Raw genomic sequence first — 19,347 nt, forward strand, 5'->3', positions numbered from 1 at the left:
CTGCCGTGACCGCGCCTCCATGGCCATGATGCTTGGCCACACCGTTCGTTCCTGGAGTCGTCCTCTGGATCATGCGACCTCCGTTGCTAATCCTCCTTGGTTGCTCCTATGCTTGTTGTCACGCCCCCAGAGGAGTCCCTGTCCGAGAAAATTTCGGCAACATCTCCCCTGTACGACGGACAATCAAAAATTTCTACAAGCACTAAATACTCAGCCACAGGCGGCTGGAATCATAACAATAAATAAAATCAATCACCACGCAGTTTATATATATATTCAGCCTCTGGCTGACACAACCACGCAGTAATAATATTCTGACTCGAAATCCACCCTACTCAACTACACTCGTAAAGCCCAAATCCGATTTTTTTCTTACCTCTTCTGCCGTTCAGGCAGGCATGTAGTAGAATAAAACCAAATCCAATTTCATCGACATCATAAAATCCATACAACATCCATAGGTGGAATAAATCTAAAACATAACAAGTTTTAAATAGTCTAGAACAGAAAAGAAACCAAAACGGAAACCAAATCCTATCCTCGAGGTCTGCAGGGACCAGCAACTGGAACTCTCTCCTGACAGCATCAACCTGAAAATATCAACAATGGAGGCGGGGTGAGTCCAACACTCAGCAGGTACAATTGATATGCAAAGTAAAGAAATAACACCTAACACTAATCATGCGTACAGTCTCCTGATATAAGAAAGATATAAATATGCATCTGAAGTAAACAGGAGAATGCTGTACTAACCAGGTCCTGAGTATAAGGTCAAACAGTCCGAGTGGTATAGGAATCCTGTATGCATGTCAAACATAGGCATCCAAACAATATGCAGCATATAAATGCAGCAACCACAAACACAAGCAATAAATGCATCATGCATATGATGCCAATGATGCGTCCTGGTCACCCCTGACGCCAGTCGATCATCTCATACCAAAGTGAGGCCGAGTGGGTAGGGCTGTGACAACCGTGCACTCTGTCGTCACTACTCCTGATGAGTGACCGAGTGGACGGGATGCTGTCGGAGTACACCTATCCTCCTACCCCAAATCATAGATGGGGGAGCGCAATGCTCTCAACTCCCGGTACTCAAAGACGGGGAGGAATCCCTGTCGGATAACTCGTTGTGTCACACTACCCATGAGCGGACCAACGGTGCCTAACAGAGTCCCTGCTGCGACACACTCAGCCTGAATCGACCACTAACCCATGAGTGGTGGTGTGTGCAGATCCATGTAACTGGCGATGTGCTCAGCAATAATGGAGCGGACTATCGCACAGCATGCAATCATGCAAATGATGCATGGCAATAACCATATAAACATCCTGACCTAATCCATATATATAGAAATGTGCACCCTAGGTCAAAGAATCATATCAAATCAAGGTACACAGAAGGTATAAAAACCTAGGTCCTGAACATGGTCAAGCATGGCATATCACTACCCCTATAAGCATGTATAAACAGGTAAAAATATACCTGAGATGCAAAACCAATCAATCAATCAAGCATGTAAGATTTGGGTAGTGATTAACCGAAATAGATAAGAAACATAATTAATGAAACATGTTAATTCCATTACTAAGCATATCAAAGACAACAAAAGTCAAAAGTACCCGCCTCCAATCAACAAGTCCAATATGGTCCAAACACGACGTCGAGATACCCGTCTCGCGTCAAAGTCCTGTGTCACAATATACAGATTTAGCTACTCACGTATAAATTAGTTGGCCAAATCAAATCCCCTAATCACTATCTTACATCACATATGTAATTTATCCATTACATATGTTATATATAACTAATATCAAATTCGAAACATGACTCTAATTTATCATGTATCGAAATGTACCTAAATCACCCTATACCAAATTATGTATGTATCATTTCATACCTAAAACAACATGTATCAAGAGTGTGCCAACTCAATCCATAAACTAAACCCTTACCTTACTGCTGCTGGACCAAGATGCTGCTGGAAAACAAAACTTTACTGCTAGCAAAGATAAATTGTTGCTGTAAATCAAAAGGTTGCTGCCCAAACAAACACATGTACCCAAGTTAACAATTCTTGCTAACACTTCTCATTTACAACAAGGATCTGTTACCCTACATCTTACCTAGATTCACAGTCGTCGTAGGAACCAGTAGCCACTGAATGGAGAGGCTATCAGAACCGAGTAACTGCTGGAAACCCAATTAACGCCCTACAAATGGTGATGCTTGAATCCACAGCCAACATTAACCTAAGTCCAGAACTTCCCATTAACAAAATTAGAATTCTGATACCAAACTCCCAAATTAGGCAAAAACCAAAGTAATCAAATCCCAAATGCCCAATAAGGCTTACCTACTCGATATCCTCTCTTCCGGCAACTGATGATGTGAAAGTATCTGAAGGATCAGATGAGGAAGAGGGAGGAGTCGGCAGAAGTGGAAGGAGTTCGGTTAGGGCACAACGGGAAGAACTGATGTCAAACAAATGCTAGACACAGCGGCTGGAGGCTAGGAGAAGGGCCGGCGGTGGTGAACTAGGGCACAAGGACGGCATCGCTGGAGTCGGGGCAGAGGCTAGAGTCGGGTCCTCGGCTGCGTTGGCTCGAGAGTCGCCGGCGCTGTCCCGTGCGGCGGCGTCGCTGTCGGGTAGAGAAGGCGGCTCGACAAAGACCCGAGAGAGAAGAGGCTCGGCAGAAGTCGGCAGCGTTGAGACAACGCTGCTCCGCGAGTGGTTTGTGCTGGCAAAGGAAGAGGAGAAGAGGAAGGAGAAGAACCGCCGAGTGGCCGGCGGTTAGGGCACGCCGGCGGTTAGGGCAAGGAGAGGGTGCGGCTCTGCGTCGGGGGAGAAGAAGGGAACGGCGTCGGGGAGAGGAATAAAAGAGAAAAGAAAACAAATAAAAAGGAAAAGAAAATAAATAACTTTTCCTCGCCTAAATGGGGTAGCCTAAACAGGTTTTCCCGGGTCCCGTTCTTGTCCCCGTTAACTCGTCCATACGAGCTCCGAAAAATTCCCGAAAAATGTCCTAAAATTCCAGAAAATTCCCTTATTAATATTCGCCTATTTTCTGGTATTTTACATTCTCCCCCACTAATAAAAATTTGGTCCCCAAATTTCGTTATCTACCATCAGCAAGTACTAACAACAGATATAGAGTATAAATGCTGAACGGTAAATAAATCACATACCTCAAGTGAAAAGATGGGGATATCGAGCTCGGATCGTATCCTCGAGCTCCCAAATAGCCTCCTCGTCCGAATGATACTGTCATCCGACTTAACCAGCCAAATAGTCTTGTTCCGCAACTGACGCTCTTTCCGGTCAAAAATCCAAACTGGAACCTCCTCATAGGTGACGTCAAACTAAAGGGAACTGAGATTATCTATCAACACATGTATCGGATTGGGTATGTATCTCCTCAGTATAGATACGTGGAATACGACGCGAACGCCTGCCAAGGACGGCGATAATGCCAACCAGTAAGCTACTGCTCCAATCCTTTCCGAGATCTGGAAAGGTCCAATGTATCACGGAGCTGGCTTACCTCTGAGATCAAATCTCTTCATCCCTTTCGTGGGTAAAACTCACAGAAATACATGGTCGCAAATGAAGAACTCTAAGAGTCTCCGACTCCAGTCAGCATAACTCTTCTGGCAGTCTTGTGCCCCTGACATCCTCCGTCCGATAGTAAAGACCACTCTGCCCCGCAGAGCTCTATGAGATCCCAACAACTGGGCCTCTCGGATTCTCATCCTGATCGACGACTGAGCAATTATGGTAACGAGACTACCCTGCTCGGTCTGTCCCTGCTCCTCAAGGTCTAACACAGAGAAATCCTGAATCAAATCTGTGACCACAACTCGGTGGCAAGCTAAAGTCCCTCTGGACCTCTAGCTAAGTGCATCGGTAACCACATTAGCTTTTCCCAGGAGATAGCTAATGGTGCAATCATAATCCTTCAGGAACTCCATCTATCTCCTCGGTCGAAGATTAAGTTACTTCTGAGTGAACAGATATTTGAGACTCCGATGGTCAGTGAGAATCTCAATGTAATATCATACAGGTACTGCCGCCAAATCTTCAGGGCAAAAATAATAGCGACCAACTCCAGATCATGAACTGAGTATTTTCTTCTCAGGCTCCCTCAACTATCGAAAAGCATATAAGAATACTCTAACGTGCTGCACCAGAACAACACCCATACCCTGTAGAAACGCGTCGGTGTAGAAGACAAATCCGTCCTCTCCAGAAGGTAAAAACCAAAAATCGAAGCCGACACTAGTCTCCGCTTCAGCTCCTAGAAGCTGGTCTTGTCATCCTTAGTTCAAGTGAACTTCACGCCTTTCCAGGTCAGGCGTGTCAGTGACATAGCTATCCGAGAGAAACCCTCAACGTATCTCCGGAAATATCGAGCCAAACAAAGGAAGTTGCGAGCATCTTCTATAGATTCTGTCTACTCCCAACGGTAACAACCTCGATCTCCTGTGGAACCACGGTATTCTCCTACTGATGTCCGTGTGTCTCAAACATCTCACAGAAGATAACCAAAATACGCACTACTGATCTTTACATCTAGATGTTTCCATCGAAGCATCTCTAGAACTATGCAAAGATGAAGTGCGTAACTCACCGTGGATCCAAAATAAATCACAACATCGTCAACAAAGATAATGGAAACCGATCCAAACATCATAGGAATGCCAAAATCATCCAGTCTCTGAAAACCTCTAAGGCTTCCTAACCCTAATAGTAAAACCAATACTCATAATGTCTGTATCACAAACATTTCTAACCATAAGATCCCTGACAATAAATCTGAAATATGATCACCAACGATATAAATCACCAAAGAATATATCCTCCAGAGTGAGAGCAACGCTCCATCACAGGAAACATCACATATGTGGGAGCAACGCTCTACCACAAGAATTCCTCAATATGTGGGAGCAACGCTCCACCACAAATAATCTGAAATAGGTATCTGCAATAAATATAGGAGCTATGCTCCGCTACCAGCAATCCGTAATATGTGGGAGCAACGCCCCACCACAAAACAATATATAAGTGCCCCAAGGCACCTAACTATCCAGCTAAAGACTGTACAAGATCTCTCTACCACAAATCACTGTGGTTAACCTAGGCTATAACAACCTAGTAAACTAATCAAATCCATCATCAACTCTATCAGCATCCTAGTGGTTCATCCACTGATAGGAAAATTAGTTGATGGGTTAATCCAACAAACGACATAATGCAGTCACTCCACATTCTGCATTCAGTATAAGTAAAATCATCATACTGCTACCAATGTATACACCTAGCACACATGCTCACACAACATATGTATGATCAACAAAATCCTCCAATTCTTATACACCAAACACACTCACAACTCAGGTATATTCAGTATGATACATCCAACAATACATACCGAACACGTGTGCAAAATCAACATAGGTAAAATCGACAATACACCTCAAACAACCTCACATGGCATATATACATCTATGCCAAGAGTATAACCAACATATACTTCCAATAAAGCATACTTAACCCAGGTGCACTCACATATCAAACATAATCAAAAAGATACCTCAGATACCACACCAAACACATATGTACATATCACAACTCAGATTAAATCGACAAAATGCCTCCATCAAAACACCACTGATGTACTTATACTACATCTCGGATTTAATCAACAAGATATCTTCAATAATACCTCCAGATACATACACCCAACTACATATCTATGATCCATAAGGAACCTTCAAACCATATCAGAACATGGATACATATACTACTTGCAAATGGGCAGTCTACCACAGGATTCCTACAACCCAAAACAATCATGATATACACGCAAAATCAGCATATCAGCTCAATCAAAGAGACCAACCTTATGCTAACTACACTCATGGGTTACCGGTATATCTAAACAAAATTCATGCATATGTATCAAGCATGAATACATCAATCAAAAGCAACTCAAAATAAAGCAGCCTAATCATCCAGTAACAACCCTGCTCTAGGTTCAAAGGAACTGGTATCAGACAAGAAAAATATACACACCGTGGTATAACATTGCCAGTCAATATCATACACTACCAAGACTATATCTAATGGGGAAATTTTGTCATCATAAATCCAAATGTACTCTTCCAGTATACACTAGTAATTATTGTATCCTATAAGTGTTAAGCAATTAGCTCTACACTTCCTTACATCAGCGGGGTCACATATCCCAAAGCACCCTCTAAGTTATCCCACCAGATATATACAGTCCATGGTCAAAGTCTTCATGGAATAGGATACATCGATCCGCTATAAACTATCCAAGCCGACAATGATATACGGCTGAATCCGTCCTTTCCACGTCAGTACAAAGCATGTACTCAAATGTGCTCTAGATACATAACTAAGCACAAACAACCTAAAAGTTCAAACCTCTAAAAATAGAGTATGACAATCCTCTACTGATCAACCAACAAAACTAAATCATTCATCTACTAACTAATCAAGAATACCTTAATCCTCCACAAGCAACTAAGGTATATCAAACCACGATCAAATGGTATACTACATTATCAAATAACTAAATCAGTTCATGGGTCAATTCAACACTAATACATCATCTCAAACTAGAGAATGTCAATCCACATAATATCATATGAATAAATGTGTACGACCCAAAAGAAAAAAACTAGAATTCAATATCATCGAGACACCCTCATTTTTTTTTTTATCCTCAAAAATATCAGCCCACTAATATCAGATGAATAAGTCTCTACTCTCCATGAGGGTAAGTTAGCATTCAAAACATCAAATCATTATTTATCCACATAGTTCAATATCAGGTGAAACAAATATCAATTTTATCATCCTGTTAACTAACCACAATTAACCAGATTTTTAAAATCTCATAGGCACTCTAAACCATAAACTCTCTAGCACCCGATTTATAATCTTATCCACTAATAGATCATCAAAACAAATATCTAATAATGGATCATCAAACAACCACATAACATTTACTATCATAAATCATTAGAAATCAACACATCACAATATCTGATCTTCCAATATCCCTCAACCTCAAATCATTCTCAACAATGATCAAACATGGTAACCCCCAATGACCAATTTCCATCGTACCTGATACCCTAATATCCAAAAGATATGAGTATAAAACTCTCCTGGCTAGGTCAACAGAAATATGTAGGTATCATCCACTACCCAGCTAACAATAGCAGAGGCTGGTATGTGCCTCCATCTCCTAATAGTAGTAACAGAAGCTAAGACTACTGATGGTATGATATGAAAAATCACCAGAGACTATAATCCTTGATCTCTATGAGGGTCAACCAAGATCAGTGGCTAACCCACCACATGTAATATGGCTACAACAACCAGACAGGTAATAAAGATAAAGTGCTAATAGATGTCCTAACTATCATAAAATAAACATCATACCTATTTGCCGTCAGGAGATGTTCCGTCGCTGTCCTGTCCCCAACCTTTGACCTCAAACTCCGAACGAGAAACATCGCCGGAAATCCAAATAAATCCGAAACGAAAATCCGAAACATAACCATATCGAAAATCCGAAAATGCCCAGTTTGACTCGCAAACCTGGCTAACCCAAATATCCAGAATACTAACAACAAGTATCCGATAAATCTCCAAAACACCAAAAGCAAGTATCCATAACCTGCTCTGATATAAATCCCGACAATCCAAAATACAAAAATCCAACAAGTATTGCCAAACTTGGCGCTCTGATACCAAGTAAATAAATTGGTATCAGGTTATCCCAAACATCAAAAATACGAAAACAAAAGATCGTATACCTGTGCTCTGATACCACTAAATTGTCACGCCCCCAGAGGAGTCCCTGTCCGAGAAAATTTCGGCAGCATCTCCCCTGTACGACGGACAATCAAAAATTTCTACAAGCACTAAATACTCAGCCACAGGCGGCTGGAATCATAACAATAAATAAAATCAATCACCACGCAGTTTATATATATATTCAGCCTCTGGCTGACACAACCACGCAGTAATAATATTCTGACTCGAAATCCACCCTACTCAACTACACTCGTAAAGCCCAAATCCGATTTTTTTCTTACCTCTTCTGCCGTTCAGGCAGGCATGTAGTAGAATAAAACCAAATCCAATTTCATCGACATCATAAAATTCATACAACGTCCATAGGTGGAATAAATCTAAAACATAACAAGTTTTAAATAGTCTAGAACAGAAAAGAAACCAAAACGGAAACCAAATCCTATCCTCGAGGTCTGCAGGGACCAGCAACTGGAACTCTCTCCTGACAGCATCAACCTGAAAATATCAACAATGGAGGCGGGGTGAGTCCAACACTCAGCAGGTACAATTGATATGCAAAGTAAAGAAATAACACCTAACACTAATCATGCGTACAGTCTCCTGCTATAAGAAAGATATAAATATGCATCTGAAGTAAACAGGAGAATGTTGTACTAACCAGGTCCTGAGTATAAGGTCAAACAGTCCGAGTGGTATAGGAATCCTGTATGCATGTCAAACATAGGCATCCAAACAATATGCAGCATATAAATGCAGCAACCACAAACACAAGCAATAAATGCATCATGCATATGATGCCAATGATGCGTCCTGGTCACCCCTGACGCCAGTCGATCATCTCATACCAAAAGTGAGGCCGAGTGGGTAGGGCTGTGACAACCGTGCACTCTGTCGTCACTACTCCTGATGAGTGACCGAGTGGACGGGATGCTGTCGGAGTACACCTATCCTCCTACCCCAAATCATAGATGGGGGAGCGCAATGCTCTCAACTCCCGGTACTCAAAGACGGGGAGGAATCCCTGTCGGATAACTCGTTGTGTCACACTACCCATGAGCGGACCAACGGTGCCTAACAGAGTCCCTGCTGCGACACACTCAGCCTGAATCGACCACTAACCCATGAGTGGTGGTGTGTGCAGATCCATGTAACTGGCGATGTGCTCAGCAATAATGGAGCGGACTATCGCACAGCATGCAATCATGCAAATGATGCATGGCAATAACCATATAAACATCCTGACCTAATCCATATATATAGAAATGTGCACCCTAGGTCAAAGAATCATATCAAATCAAGGTACACAGAAGGTATAAAAACCTAAGTCCTGAACATGGTCAAGCATGGCATATCACTACCCCTATAAGCATGTATAAACAGGTAAAAATATACCTGAGATGCAAAACCAATCAATCAATCAAGCATGTAAGATTTGGGTAGTGATTAACCGAAATAGATAAGAAACATAATTAATGAAACATGTTAATTCCATTACTAAGCATATCAAAGACAACAAAAGTCAAAAGTACCCGCCTCCAATCAACAAGTCCAATATGGTCCAAACACGACGTCGAGATACCCGTCTCGCGTCAAAGTCCTGTGTCACAATATACAGATTTAGCTACTCACGTATAAATTAGTTGGCCAAATCAAATCCCCTAATCACTATCTTACATCACATATGTAATTTATCCATTACATATGTTATATATAACTAATATCAAATTCGAAACATGACTCTAATTTATCATGTATCGAAATGTACCTAAATCACCCTATACCAAATTATGTATGTATCATTTCATACCTAAAACAACATGTATCAAGAGTGTGCCAACTCAATCCATAAACTAAACCCTTACCTTACTGCTGCTGGACCAAGATGCTGCTGGAAAACAAAACTTTACTGCTAGCAAAGATAAATTGTTGCTGTAAATCAAAAGGTTGCTGCCCAAACAAACACATGTACCCAAGTTAACAATTCTTGCTAACACTTCTCATTTACAACAAGGATCTGTTACCCTACATCTTACCTAGATTCACAGTCGTCGTAGGAACCAGTAGCCACTGAATGGAGAGGCTATCAGAACCGAGTAACTGCTGGAAACCCAATTAACGCCCTACAAATGGTGATGCTTGAATCCACAGCCAACATTAACCTAAGTCCAGAACTTCCCATTAACAAAATTAGAATTCTGATACCAAACTCCCAAATTAGGCAAAAACCAAAGTAATCAAATCCCAAATGCCCAATAAGGCTTACCTACTCGATATCCTCTCTTCCGGCAACTGATGATGTGAAAGTATCTGAAGGATCAGATGAGGAAGAGGGAGGAGTCGGCAGAAGTGGAAGGAGTTCGGTTAGGGCACAACGGGAAGAACTGATGTCAAACAAATGCTAGACACAGCGGCTGGAGGCTAGGAGAAGGGCCGGCGGTGGTGAACTAGGGCACAAGGACGGCATCGCTGGAGTCGGGGCAGAGGCTAGAGTCGGGTCCTCGGCTGCGTTGGCTCGAGAGTCGCCGGCGCTGTCCCGTGCGGCGGCGTCGCTGTCGGGTAGAGAAGGCGGCTCGACAAAGACCCGAGAGAGAAGAGGCTCGGCAGAAGTCGGCAGCGTTGAGACAACGCTGCTCCGCGAGTGGTTTGTGCTGGCAAAGGAAGAGGAGAAGAGGAAGGAGAAGAACCGCCGAGTGGCCGGCGGTTAGGGCACGCCGGCGGTTAGGGCAAGGAGAGGGTGCGGCTCTGCGTCGGGGGAGAAGAAGGGAACGGCGTCGGGGAGAGGAATAAAAGAGAAAAGAAAACAAATAAAAAGGAAAAGAAAATAAATAACTTTTCCTCGCCTAAATGGGGTAGCCTAAACAGGTTTTCCCGGGTCCCGTTCTTGTCCCCGTTAACTCGTCCATACGAGCTCCGAAAAATTCCCGAAAAATGTCCTAAAATTCCAGAAAATTCCCTTATTAATATTCGCCTATTTTCTGGTATTTTACACTTGTGGCCTCTGTTGCCCATCTCTCTCCCTCCCCGCGACTGGTTCGCGACGAGTCGTGAAGGGGCGATGGGTTTAGGGCTTGGAGAGGAAAGGAGAAGGGGAGGCAGGTTTAGGGCTTGGAGAGGAAAGGAGAAAAAAAACGTGAAGTAGGTGAAGAAATCGACCAAAATTTGGGGGGAATGCGGCGGCAACAATTTGGGAAAGAAAAAACGAGGCGGTAAAAAATGGCGAAGGGAGAAAACAGGCGAAGGAAAAAAATAACTATATTCAACAACACTTAATAGACAACGGTTTTCAAAAACCGTTGTCGTAATCTCAAAAAAATACGCACATAGACAACAGTTTTCAAAAACTGTTGTCGTAGCCTTTAAAAACCGTTGTCGTAGCCCCAAAAAAACATAAATAGACAACGGTTTTTTAAAACCGTTGTCGTAAGCCAAAAAAACTGTTCAAAGACAACGGTTTTTGTTAAAACCGTTGTTAAAAGGCAAAAAGACAACAGTTTGGCATAAAACCGTTGTCGTTTGAGTGTTGTTGAATGAGGATTTTCTTGTAGTGTGGCTTGTGGTGGGCCAACCATTTGGCAGAGTGGGATGGGCCAACTCATTGTCTTGGTAGGTTGGAAAACCCCCAATTCAACTCAATTCAAGGCGGGTTGCGGGTTAGATGGGTCAACCTATAGACCCATCAAAAATTTAAAAAAAAATAAAAATATTTCATATCATCAATGTTTTATTTTAAAAAGGTTTCATTAATCAAATATATCTAGAAACATATATTTTAAATGTAAATGGACATAAACGAGTATTCATTTTTAATTAAAGTACTATTTTTATTTCAAAATTATAACAAAAAGATAATAAATTGACATAAAACTTTGCTTACATGTGTTTCTCAACCTGCATGTCAACCCAAGTCCATCACTGACTGACCCGTATGAGTCGCGGGCCTAAGTGGGTCGGCTCGCAACTGGCTTGATTTGATAAAATTTCAACATAACCCGCTTAAATTATTTAGTCGGGCGGGTCAACCCGACGGGTCTAACCTAAATTCACAGCTCTACACAAAGACATATTGTTTTTGGTGGTTAAAAAAATAGTTCAGAATGGTCAAATAATAATAGAGCATATAAGGACAGATTTCATGTTAGTGGATCTATTCACCAAGGGTTTATCATCGAATGTGTTTCATCAGCATGTGTTAAATATGGGGGTTCTTCCTTTTGATGAAGTATCCATTATGTAGGAATCTTTATTTTATATGATACTCTATATTCATAAACACATATTTTGGCTTATTATATATGTTGCAATTTTCTATATGTGTACATAATTTTGACTTTCTCTAACATATGGATATCATATCTACTATTGCATTTTTGTATTTGGTTGTTATAAATATGATGTGGACTTCGTTTAGAGTTATAAGGTTGAATATGTAGGATTGCAAAGCACTAGGGGGTGAATAGCGCGAGTCACTTTTTCACTTTTTCATAAAAACACGAGAGAAAGCTGTGGAAAAGAATTACACAAAAAGAACACGACTAACACAAGTTTTTTTTCACTTAGTTTAGAGCCTTCAATGACTCATACTCTAAGGTCCACGCTCGCTGAATGCTTTCGTTGGACAATCCACTATAAGCTCGAATAATTGCAACAATATAGAAAATTAAAGTGTAAGTAAGTAAATACAAATATGCCGACGACTTTATGTTGAAGCTTGGGCGTAGTCGTCGGAGTGGCATTTCGTCATCATAGAGAGCTTTTTGGAGCAGTGTTTGAGTACAAAAGTTGCAACAATTTGTGTTCTGATGTTGTTGGTTGAAGTTTCTTTTATAGGCCTTTTTAGACGCCTGGACCACCACCGAACGCCTCCACTTGTGCCTATTTGATCCTTCTTCGACGTTGAGTTATCCAACTCCGGGTACTTGGACTGGTGATATGGTTGCACCTCGGCAAGCTCTATCTGGTAGACTCTATCCATTCCTAGGTGTCTGGACACTGATGTGTGTCGGCCGATCAAAGAGTACCAACTCAATTTGCAAGCTTGCCTGGGTTTGATCCAACGCAGGCGCTTGGACCCACTTGGGGCGCCCGAACCTCTGGGTTCCTAGACCCTTTTGGGGTGCTCGGACCACATTTTTCCAGCCAACTTTCATCTTTGATTTCTTGCATCACAGAGTTAGGAAAATATGTAATAACATGAAAAAGAAATATTTTGACAATCTCAGGACTGTCTGATCATGACTTTAGATTTCACTGAAACTCTAAGTTGAACCAATGCCTACTGTTCCCTCAACCGGGAATATGTTCTTACTGGATTTCTCCTCAAATTCTTACCTTACTTACCATTGTAGACTTTCTCAACCTTGATCTTCCACCAAGCTTTCCTGTAGATTTCCCATCTGAATTTCAGTCAGTTGTTAGGTCCTCTAGATCCAATTGGACTTCCTGCCAGATATCAACTTATCTAGTATTCCTGCCAATTTCTAATTGGACTTCAACCTGGTGTTAGGTCTCATCAAGTCTGTCAATCTTGCACACTTAGTAAACAGGTTAGAAAACACAAGTCTAAGTTTAACGTTTGTCATACATCAAAATTTGAATTTGATTATTATTGCAAAATGCACTAATAGAATCATGATTTACCACTGTGGTTTAACATAAGATTTTGGTAAATATGATTTGGACCCGGTTTGGGTGATAAAGTAAACTTATTGAGAATAGATACTTATAGATCACATTTCGTGTCATTATTGTACTACATATTCACATTTGATATCTATATTATTAATGATATTAGTATTCTGATTACTATTGGTCTTGTTACAATTATATTAGCTATGACTTCTTTAGTCCTGTACTAATTGATTTAATAGACTAGATTATTTAAAGAAGTACATAAGCCATAGGGTTTAACATGTTGAGTTCAACTAATGGATTATGTGGTGTATAAGGAATCAAGTATAGCCCAAGTGAAAAATTGTAATATTAAGTCCACATGGGTAGACTTAATCTCCATAAGATGGGCTTACACTTAATTAATATACACACAACTAATTATCATTAAGGAAACTAAATTGCAATGTTAAGTTATCTAATTTTTTGATTGTATATAAAGGGGATTTGGATTAAATAAATGTAGATTCAATGTGTAGATCCAATAATCTGATTTTTTAACATTGATGGGATGTTAATTGAGGATGCACTTTATGATAGATAATGCTCATAGGTTGGGCCGAGCATATAAAGGAAGAGATTGATTCAATTAGGGCATGTTGAATCGTGTTCTCTTCCTCTTAATTCTTCTCCCCCATTGAGAGGAACCTTTGGTTGCACGCTCAATCTCGTGGAAGACTTTCACTGTGTTTGCAAGATTTTCGGTAACAAGTAAGCAGCAATAGTCCTTAGCGATAGATTCAGATCATCTCTTCACTAGTTATTATTTCAATTTTCTATATTATTTTAAAGATTGATAATAGATAAATTATGTTGTAGATGTATCTTTTAGTTTATTATTGATTTATCATAATCCTAATAACCATCGCCAATGATCATATATAAGATCGGCACCCTAGTTCCCTCCTATAGCCAAGAACCTAGTGTCCAGAGAACGAGAGATGTTTGCATTCCACCGTATGTCTTTTTACCTTTTGCTACTTTTGTTTTTCATTTTAGATGGAATATTCATCAAATACTCCCTTTCTTTTCAGATACAATTGCTTTTGGTGGTTCTGTTCAAGCTGACAACACCTTGAATTTGATTTTCTATTGATGTTGCCTTTATCAGTAACGCGATTCTTCTGCTATACAAGTAGGGGCTACGTTATGTTTCACGACTGGATTCCTCCACTACAACTATCCCATTTGAGGTTTAAATAAATGTTCAAGATTCATTCTCAATTTGTTTTTGTTTTATCTAATCTGTCGTTTCATATTTTATGAGCAAACGTATATTATTATAGGAAAAATAATATCCATAAGGAAAACATTGTAGAGAAATGTTCAGGGATAAATATATAAAATGACAATCATGAAAAATAAAAATAAATTTATGTGTCAGCTTTTCTCTAAAATTTTTTAGAGTGCATATCGTTTCTCTTATTATAGGATATTTATCTAAAATGACTGTAAATTTAATTGAAATAATCTACTTAGATAATATAATAGACAATGCACGTAAGCTCTAATTTCTCCTGTACTCGTTGAATTCTCCTATGTACGTTTGACATAAATTTTGGTTTGAATCAATTAATGCACATACTTAAAAGCAATATAAATATATTCAGTACATTAAAATAACAAGGAGATCTTGAAAATAGAACACTTTATTGATAGTGGAAATATGTATTTAGAAATCTAATATTTGAATTTTGAGTATTGTAAGGGATTGTTCCTTTTAAGAATGGTAATCATTTGGATAAAGTTTTATGAGTACTTTTTAATTTATATGGAGGAATCTCTACCTTAGATCATCCACGTGGTTTTTTTAAGCTTTAACTACAAATTATTTTCATATAACATTAGGTGTGACTATTTTTTAATTCCTAACAAAAGTTAGGAGGTAAAATTAAACCCTATTAAATAATATCATTATGCGAATTTTAAAAACTTCCCGGCCCAAATGTACTGAAACATGAAACATGAAAGACGAAACATGAAACACATTACTTCTTTGATGATGAGGGTTAACTTTCAAAACATGTTATCTATTCATGTCGACAAGGATTACAATTATATATCTTCTGTGAAGTGTCATACAATTATCCTCACAATCCTTAGGATACCCTTCAACATGAACACACTCCCCTCCTTATCCTGCATGAACAGTATCTCTACACTTTACGGTAATGGCATGCCACCCTTAAAAGCTTAAAGGCAAGGCTAATTAAGGAATCTCTCTACCTCTCTTTACCAACCAAACACTATGAATTAAAAAGATATATAAATATAATGGCCACTACATGATAATATAGAAGTAAATCCCTTCCTCCTTTTTTTTTTCTCAGCTCCTCCTCTCCTTTATTTGCCTTGCTCTCTCTGCAACTCTCCTTGTGGATAGAATAAATTTAGATCATATCACGGAACAATTCTACCTAAGGATAGAAAGGTAGAAGCAACTTAGGCAGTATCCATAAGAATTTTAAATATATGTCTAGAAAGAAAAATATTAAAGTCAATTAAAAAAATCAAAATTTGAGGATTTGAGAATTAAAAATCAAGTTTTGAGGTTCACACTTGAAGTTTTGAGGTTAAAACTTGAAGTTTTGAGGTCAAAACTCGAAGATGAAAAATGTATTTAAAGGGTCAAAGGAGCAAGATCTAGCATTAGATAGGCAAGAATCATCTAAGGATAAGAAAAGTTTGGGATACGAACTTAAATCCAAGAAAAGCATGACCTCATACCATATAGTTCTATATAGATATGGAGCATACTCTAGGTCTAGGAGTTAAGTCAAGGTTATAAGGGAGACTATCCCTAGTGTTGATCTTGATGAGACTAGTATGACTAAATATTTTAAGAATCCTAGGAGAGTCATTAGAAAGAAATCTAGGGAGATTATCCATATTAAGTATCTAGTATACCTAAGGAACTCTAATAGATATTGAGTTTCTAAAAGTGTGATCTTTTCACACCAAATGGGTATTGGTTGTGCCAACCTTAATTGAAAGGTTAGTTAACTCACCATGATGTTGTCAAGTTAAGACCCAAACAATTCTCAAGAATGAATAGATTTAAAAGCAGAACTTTGAGGGTACATTCACTACAAAAAAAATTCTTTCATTAGTGATGGAATTAGCGATGAAACTATATTTCCATCAATAATTTAGTGACTATTTTATAGTTTCTGTCACTAGTTAGCAACGATACTATCTTTTCATCATTAACTAGCAACGGAAATATAGTTCCACTGCTAATTAGCAACGTGAAATATAAATCCGTCACAAAAAACAGTCATTAGTAATAAAAAAACCCATAGTTAATCCGAAGAGATTAGTGACGGAATGTAATCTCCATCTCTAGATTAGCGATAGAAATTAATCTCAATTGCTAGATTAGCGACTGAATTTGTATTTCATCTCTAATTTATGATAACATTAGGGTTTTGATTTTGGGATTTTCTTCCCATGTGCCTGATCTCTTCCCCAGAGATCTCTCCTCTCCTATCCAGCGCATCTCTCTTCTCTAACAAGCGGTATGCTCTCCCCTCTCACCCTCTCCTCAACTTCCCATTGCTAAGCAATTGATTGATCTAAAAAAGAGTCGTTATGTAAGTTTAAATAGTCGGATCCAACATAGAAGTTGTTAGTGAAGTCTATAAATCAACAGGTAGGTGAAAAATCAATCGAGCGACAACCTTTAAAAGATGGTTTCAAGTAAAATCGAGGCTTCCAGTTCTTGGAGGTTTTGGAGTAAAGTATTGTTGCATTTCCGAACCAACAAAAGACAATTCAAATAACAAGAAAACGTCCAAAGCAAGATTCATATAAAATTATTCATGCTCATTGTGTTTAGTTTCATCCCTTGTATTCTTATTATAATGTTGTAATCAAAGGTTGTAAAAGACTCCTCTATCTCCGGAAGGTATCCGAGAATGAAACAATTTTAGTAGAGGAAGATCATTAAGATTAGGCTTTGGATTTGTTGCCTTAAGAGGGACATACCAAGTAAAACTAAGGAGTTGTGTAATGTATGTAGCGTCAGTTTTTGCTATGCATTCAAATGACGAGTCTGCAATCCAGATGAAATGATCAAAGTTTTTCACCCCTCCTAACTCACAAAGATCTTGACAGTTGGAGTTGCATGTAGATTTCTCTCGTATCCCAGGGAAACGTAATAAGTCGTAAAACGATAGATCTTGATATTTCTTACATTACTTTAGTCAAACGGTTTCTTACTGGTCAAAATTACAAAAAAGTAAAATAAAATACATGGCCTTATCTACGACTAAAGTAAAATACATCAAGATTGAAGTTTGCAATAGTAACCATAAAAAATTTTATTCCTTTTCAAAATTTCTACAATTGTCGGATACAATAAAAATGGTTTCAAAATTATTTTTTATTTCTAACATAGGAGACGTGTGTGGAGTTTTTAGATTTGATTTTTGTATTAAGAGAAAAAAATATGTACTCTCTGATATTATTTTTAATATGTTTAACCTTATATATACTTATATTTATCCCATTGATGCATGAAAATTAAAAAAAAATGAGATAAACGATCGCTTTATTAATCAATTTAATACATGGAAACAAGTAAGCAAAGTTATATTTATTTGCTCGTTTTATTTTTGGTGAGACAAAACTAAACCTCAAACTCCATCATATCCTCCAGCAATCCAGCTTGCTTCATGAAGGATCCAATTTGCTTCATTAAGGATATATGCAGTGCCCATAAGCTGCCATAGTGAGAGGTGAACTAAGCATCAGAATCAAGAACACTGAGGGCGAGCAAATTCGTTGAATTAATTAATTAGTAGTTTTAATCAAAGAATTGATTGTCGACTTACTGGGGTCGTCGTAGACTATGAGGCCGGAACCATTGAAGTAGCAGTTGGTGTCCCTATGGCCAGCGCCGTAGTAGTAGGCGTTCATGGCGTAGTTTGCCACTTTGATGATGTCTGTGGAGTAGCACGGGCCGTCTTTCTGTATCGCTCTGCAATCCGCTAAGCCGCTCCTACAGGCATAGTTGATATTCGCTATGAGTTTCTCTGTTGTCGTTCCCGGCTTGGACAGGCACCACGGTCTCGCCGCCAACGCTGCCTGTCACATTCATTAATTTATTCATCAATTAGATCAATCTTGATGACAAGACATAGAGTTGAAAATATCGAAGAAAAAATTCTAAGTGGTTTCAACTTTGATCAAATAATCAAATGATAATTATTTATCTGGCAAAAGATTGAAAAAAATAACATAAATTTGCATTTATGAGAGAGAATCTCACCCAGCCATTCATTAGGCATGGGAGGAGGAACCAGGATAAAAGAAGTAGACTTATGGCCTTCCTCATTACGTTTGTCATTGTTGTTGGATCAAAATTGCTGATGGATTTAAAATGCTCGAAGAAGGTTTATATAGCGCTACTTGGAGAGGGAGGAAAAAACAGAAAGGCAAATAATTAAGAAAAGAAAGTCTTATTACATTATCTATTTCTAGTCAGAGTAAATGAGAAAGGAAAATTAGAAAAGAATGTCATTCAAAGAACGTGCCAAGTTTTGAAACTACTCATTATAATTAATCTGATATTTAATATATAAATAAAAATTGTAAATAATAATTACATAAATATAACCCAAAGATGCAAATAATAATTATACATTAATATTTAAACAAATTCTAGAACCCGACAACTCTATCATCTGTGTATTGGGAAGGCTGAAGGCAGAGACAAAGATACAAATAGTAATTATACATTAATATTTAAATAAATTTTAGATTGAGTAACCCATAAATGCTATAAGAATATCCTGATAAATCTATTATTATAAAATATTCA

The 19,347-nt window shown here is 38.8% G+C and overlaps 1 protein-coding gene across 1 annotated transcript; it reads right to left on the reverse strand.

Moving 5' to 3' along the window:
* Positions 1 to 18,160: 18,160 nt before the first annotated feature.
* On the reverse strand, positions 18,161 to 18,861 carry LOC121999201 (glucan endo-1,3-beta-glucosidase-like). Its single transcript, XM_042553912.1, has 3 exons — positions 18,796 to 18,861; positions 18,359 to 18,611; positions 18,161 to 18,267 (listed from the first exon to the last, which is right to left on the reverse strand). The coding sequence occupies exons 1-3, from the start codon at positions 18,859 to 18,861 to the stop codon at positions 18,161 to 18,163; spliced, it is 426 nt and encodes a 141-aa protein (XP_042409846.1).
* Positions 18,862 to 19,347: the final 486 nt, after the last annotated feature.

The sequence above is a fragment of the Zingiber officinale genome, chromosome 7A (assembly GCF_018446385.1).
Source record: "Zingiber officinale cultivar Zhangliang chromosome 7A, Zo_v1.1, whole genome shotgun sequence".
Classification (NCBI taxonomy): Eukaryota; Viridiplantae; Streptophyta; class Magnoliopsida; order Zingiberales; family Zingiberaceae; genus Zingiber; species Zingiber officinale.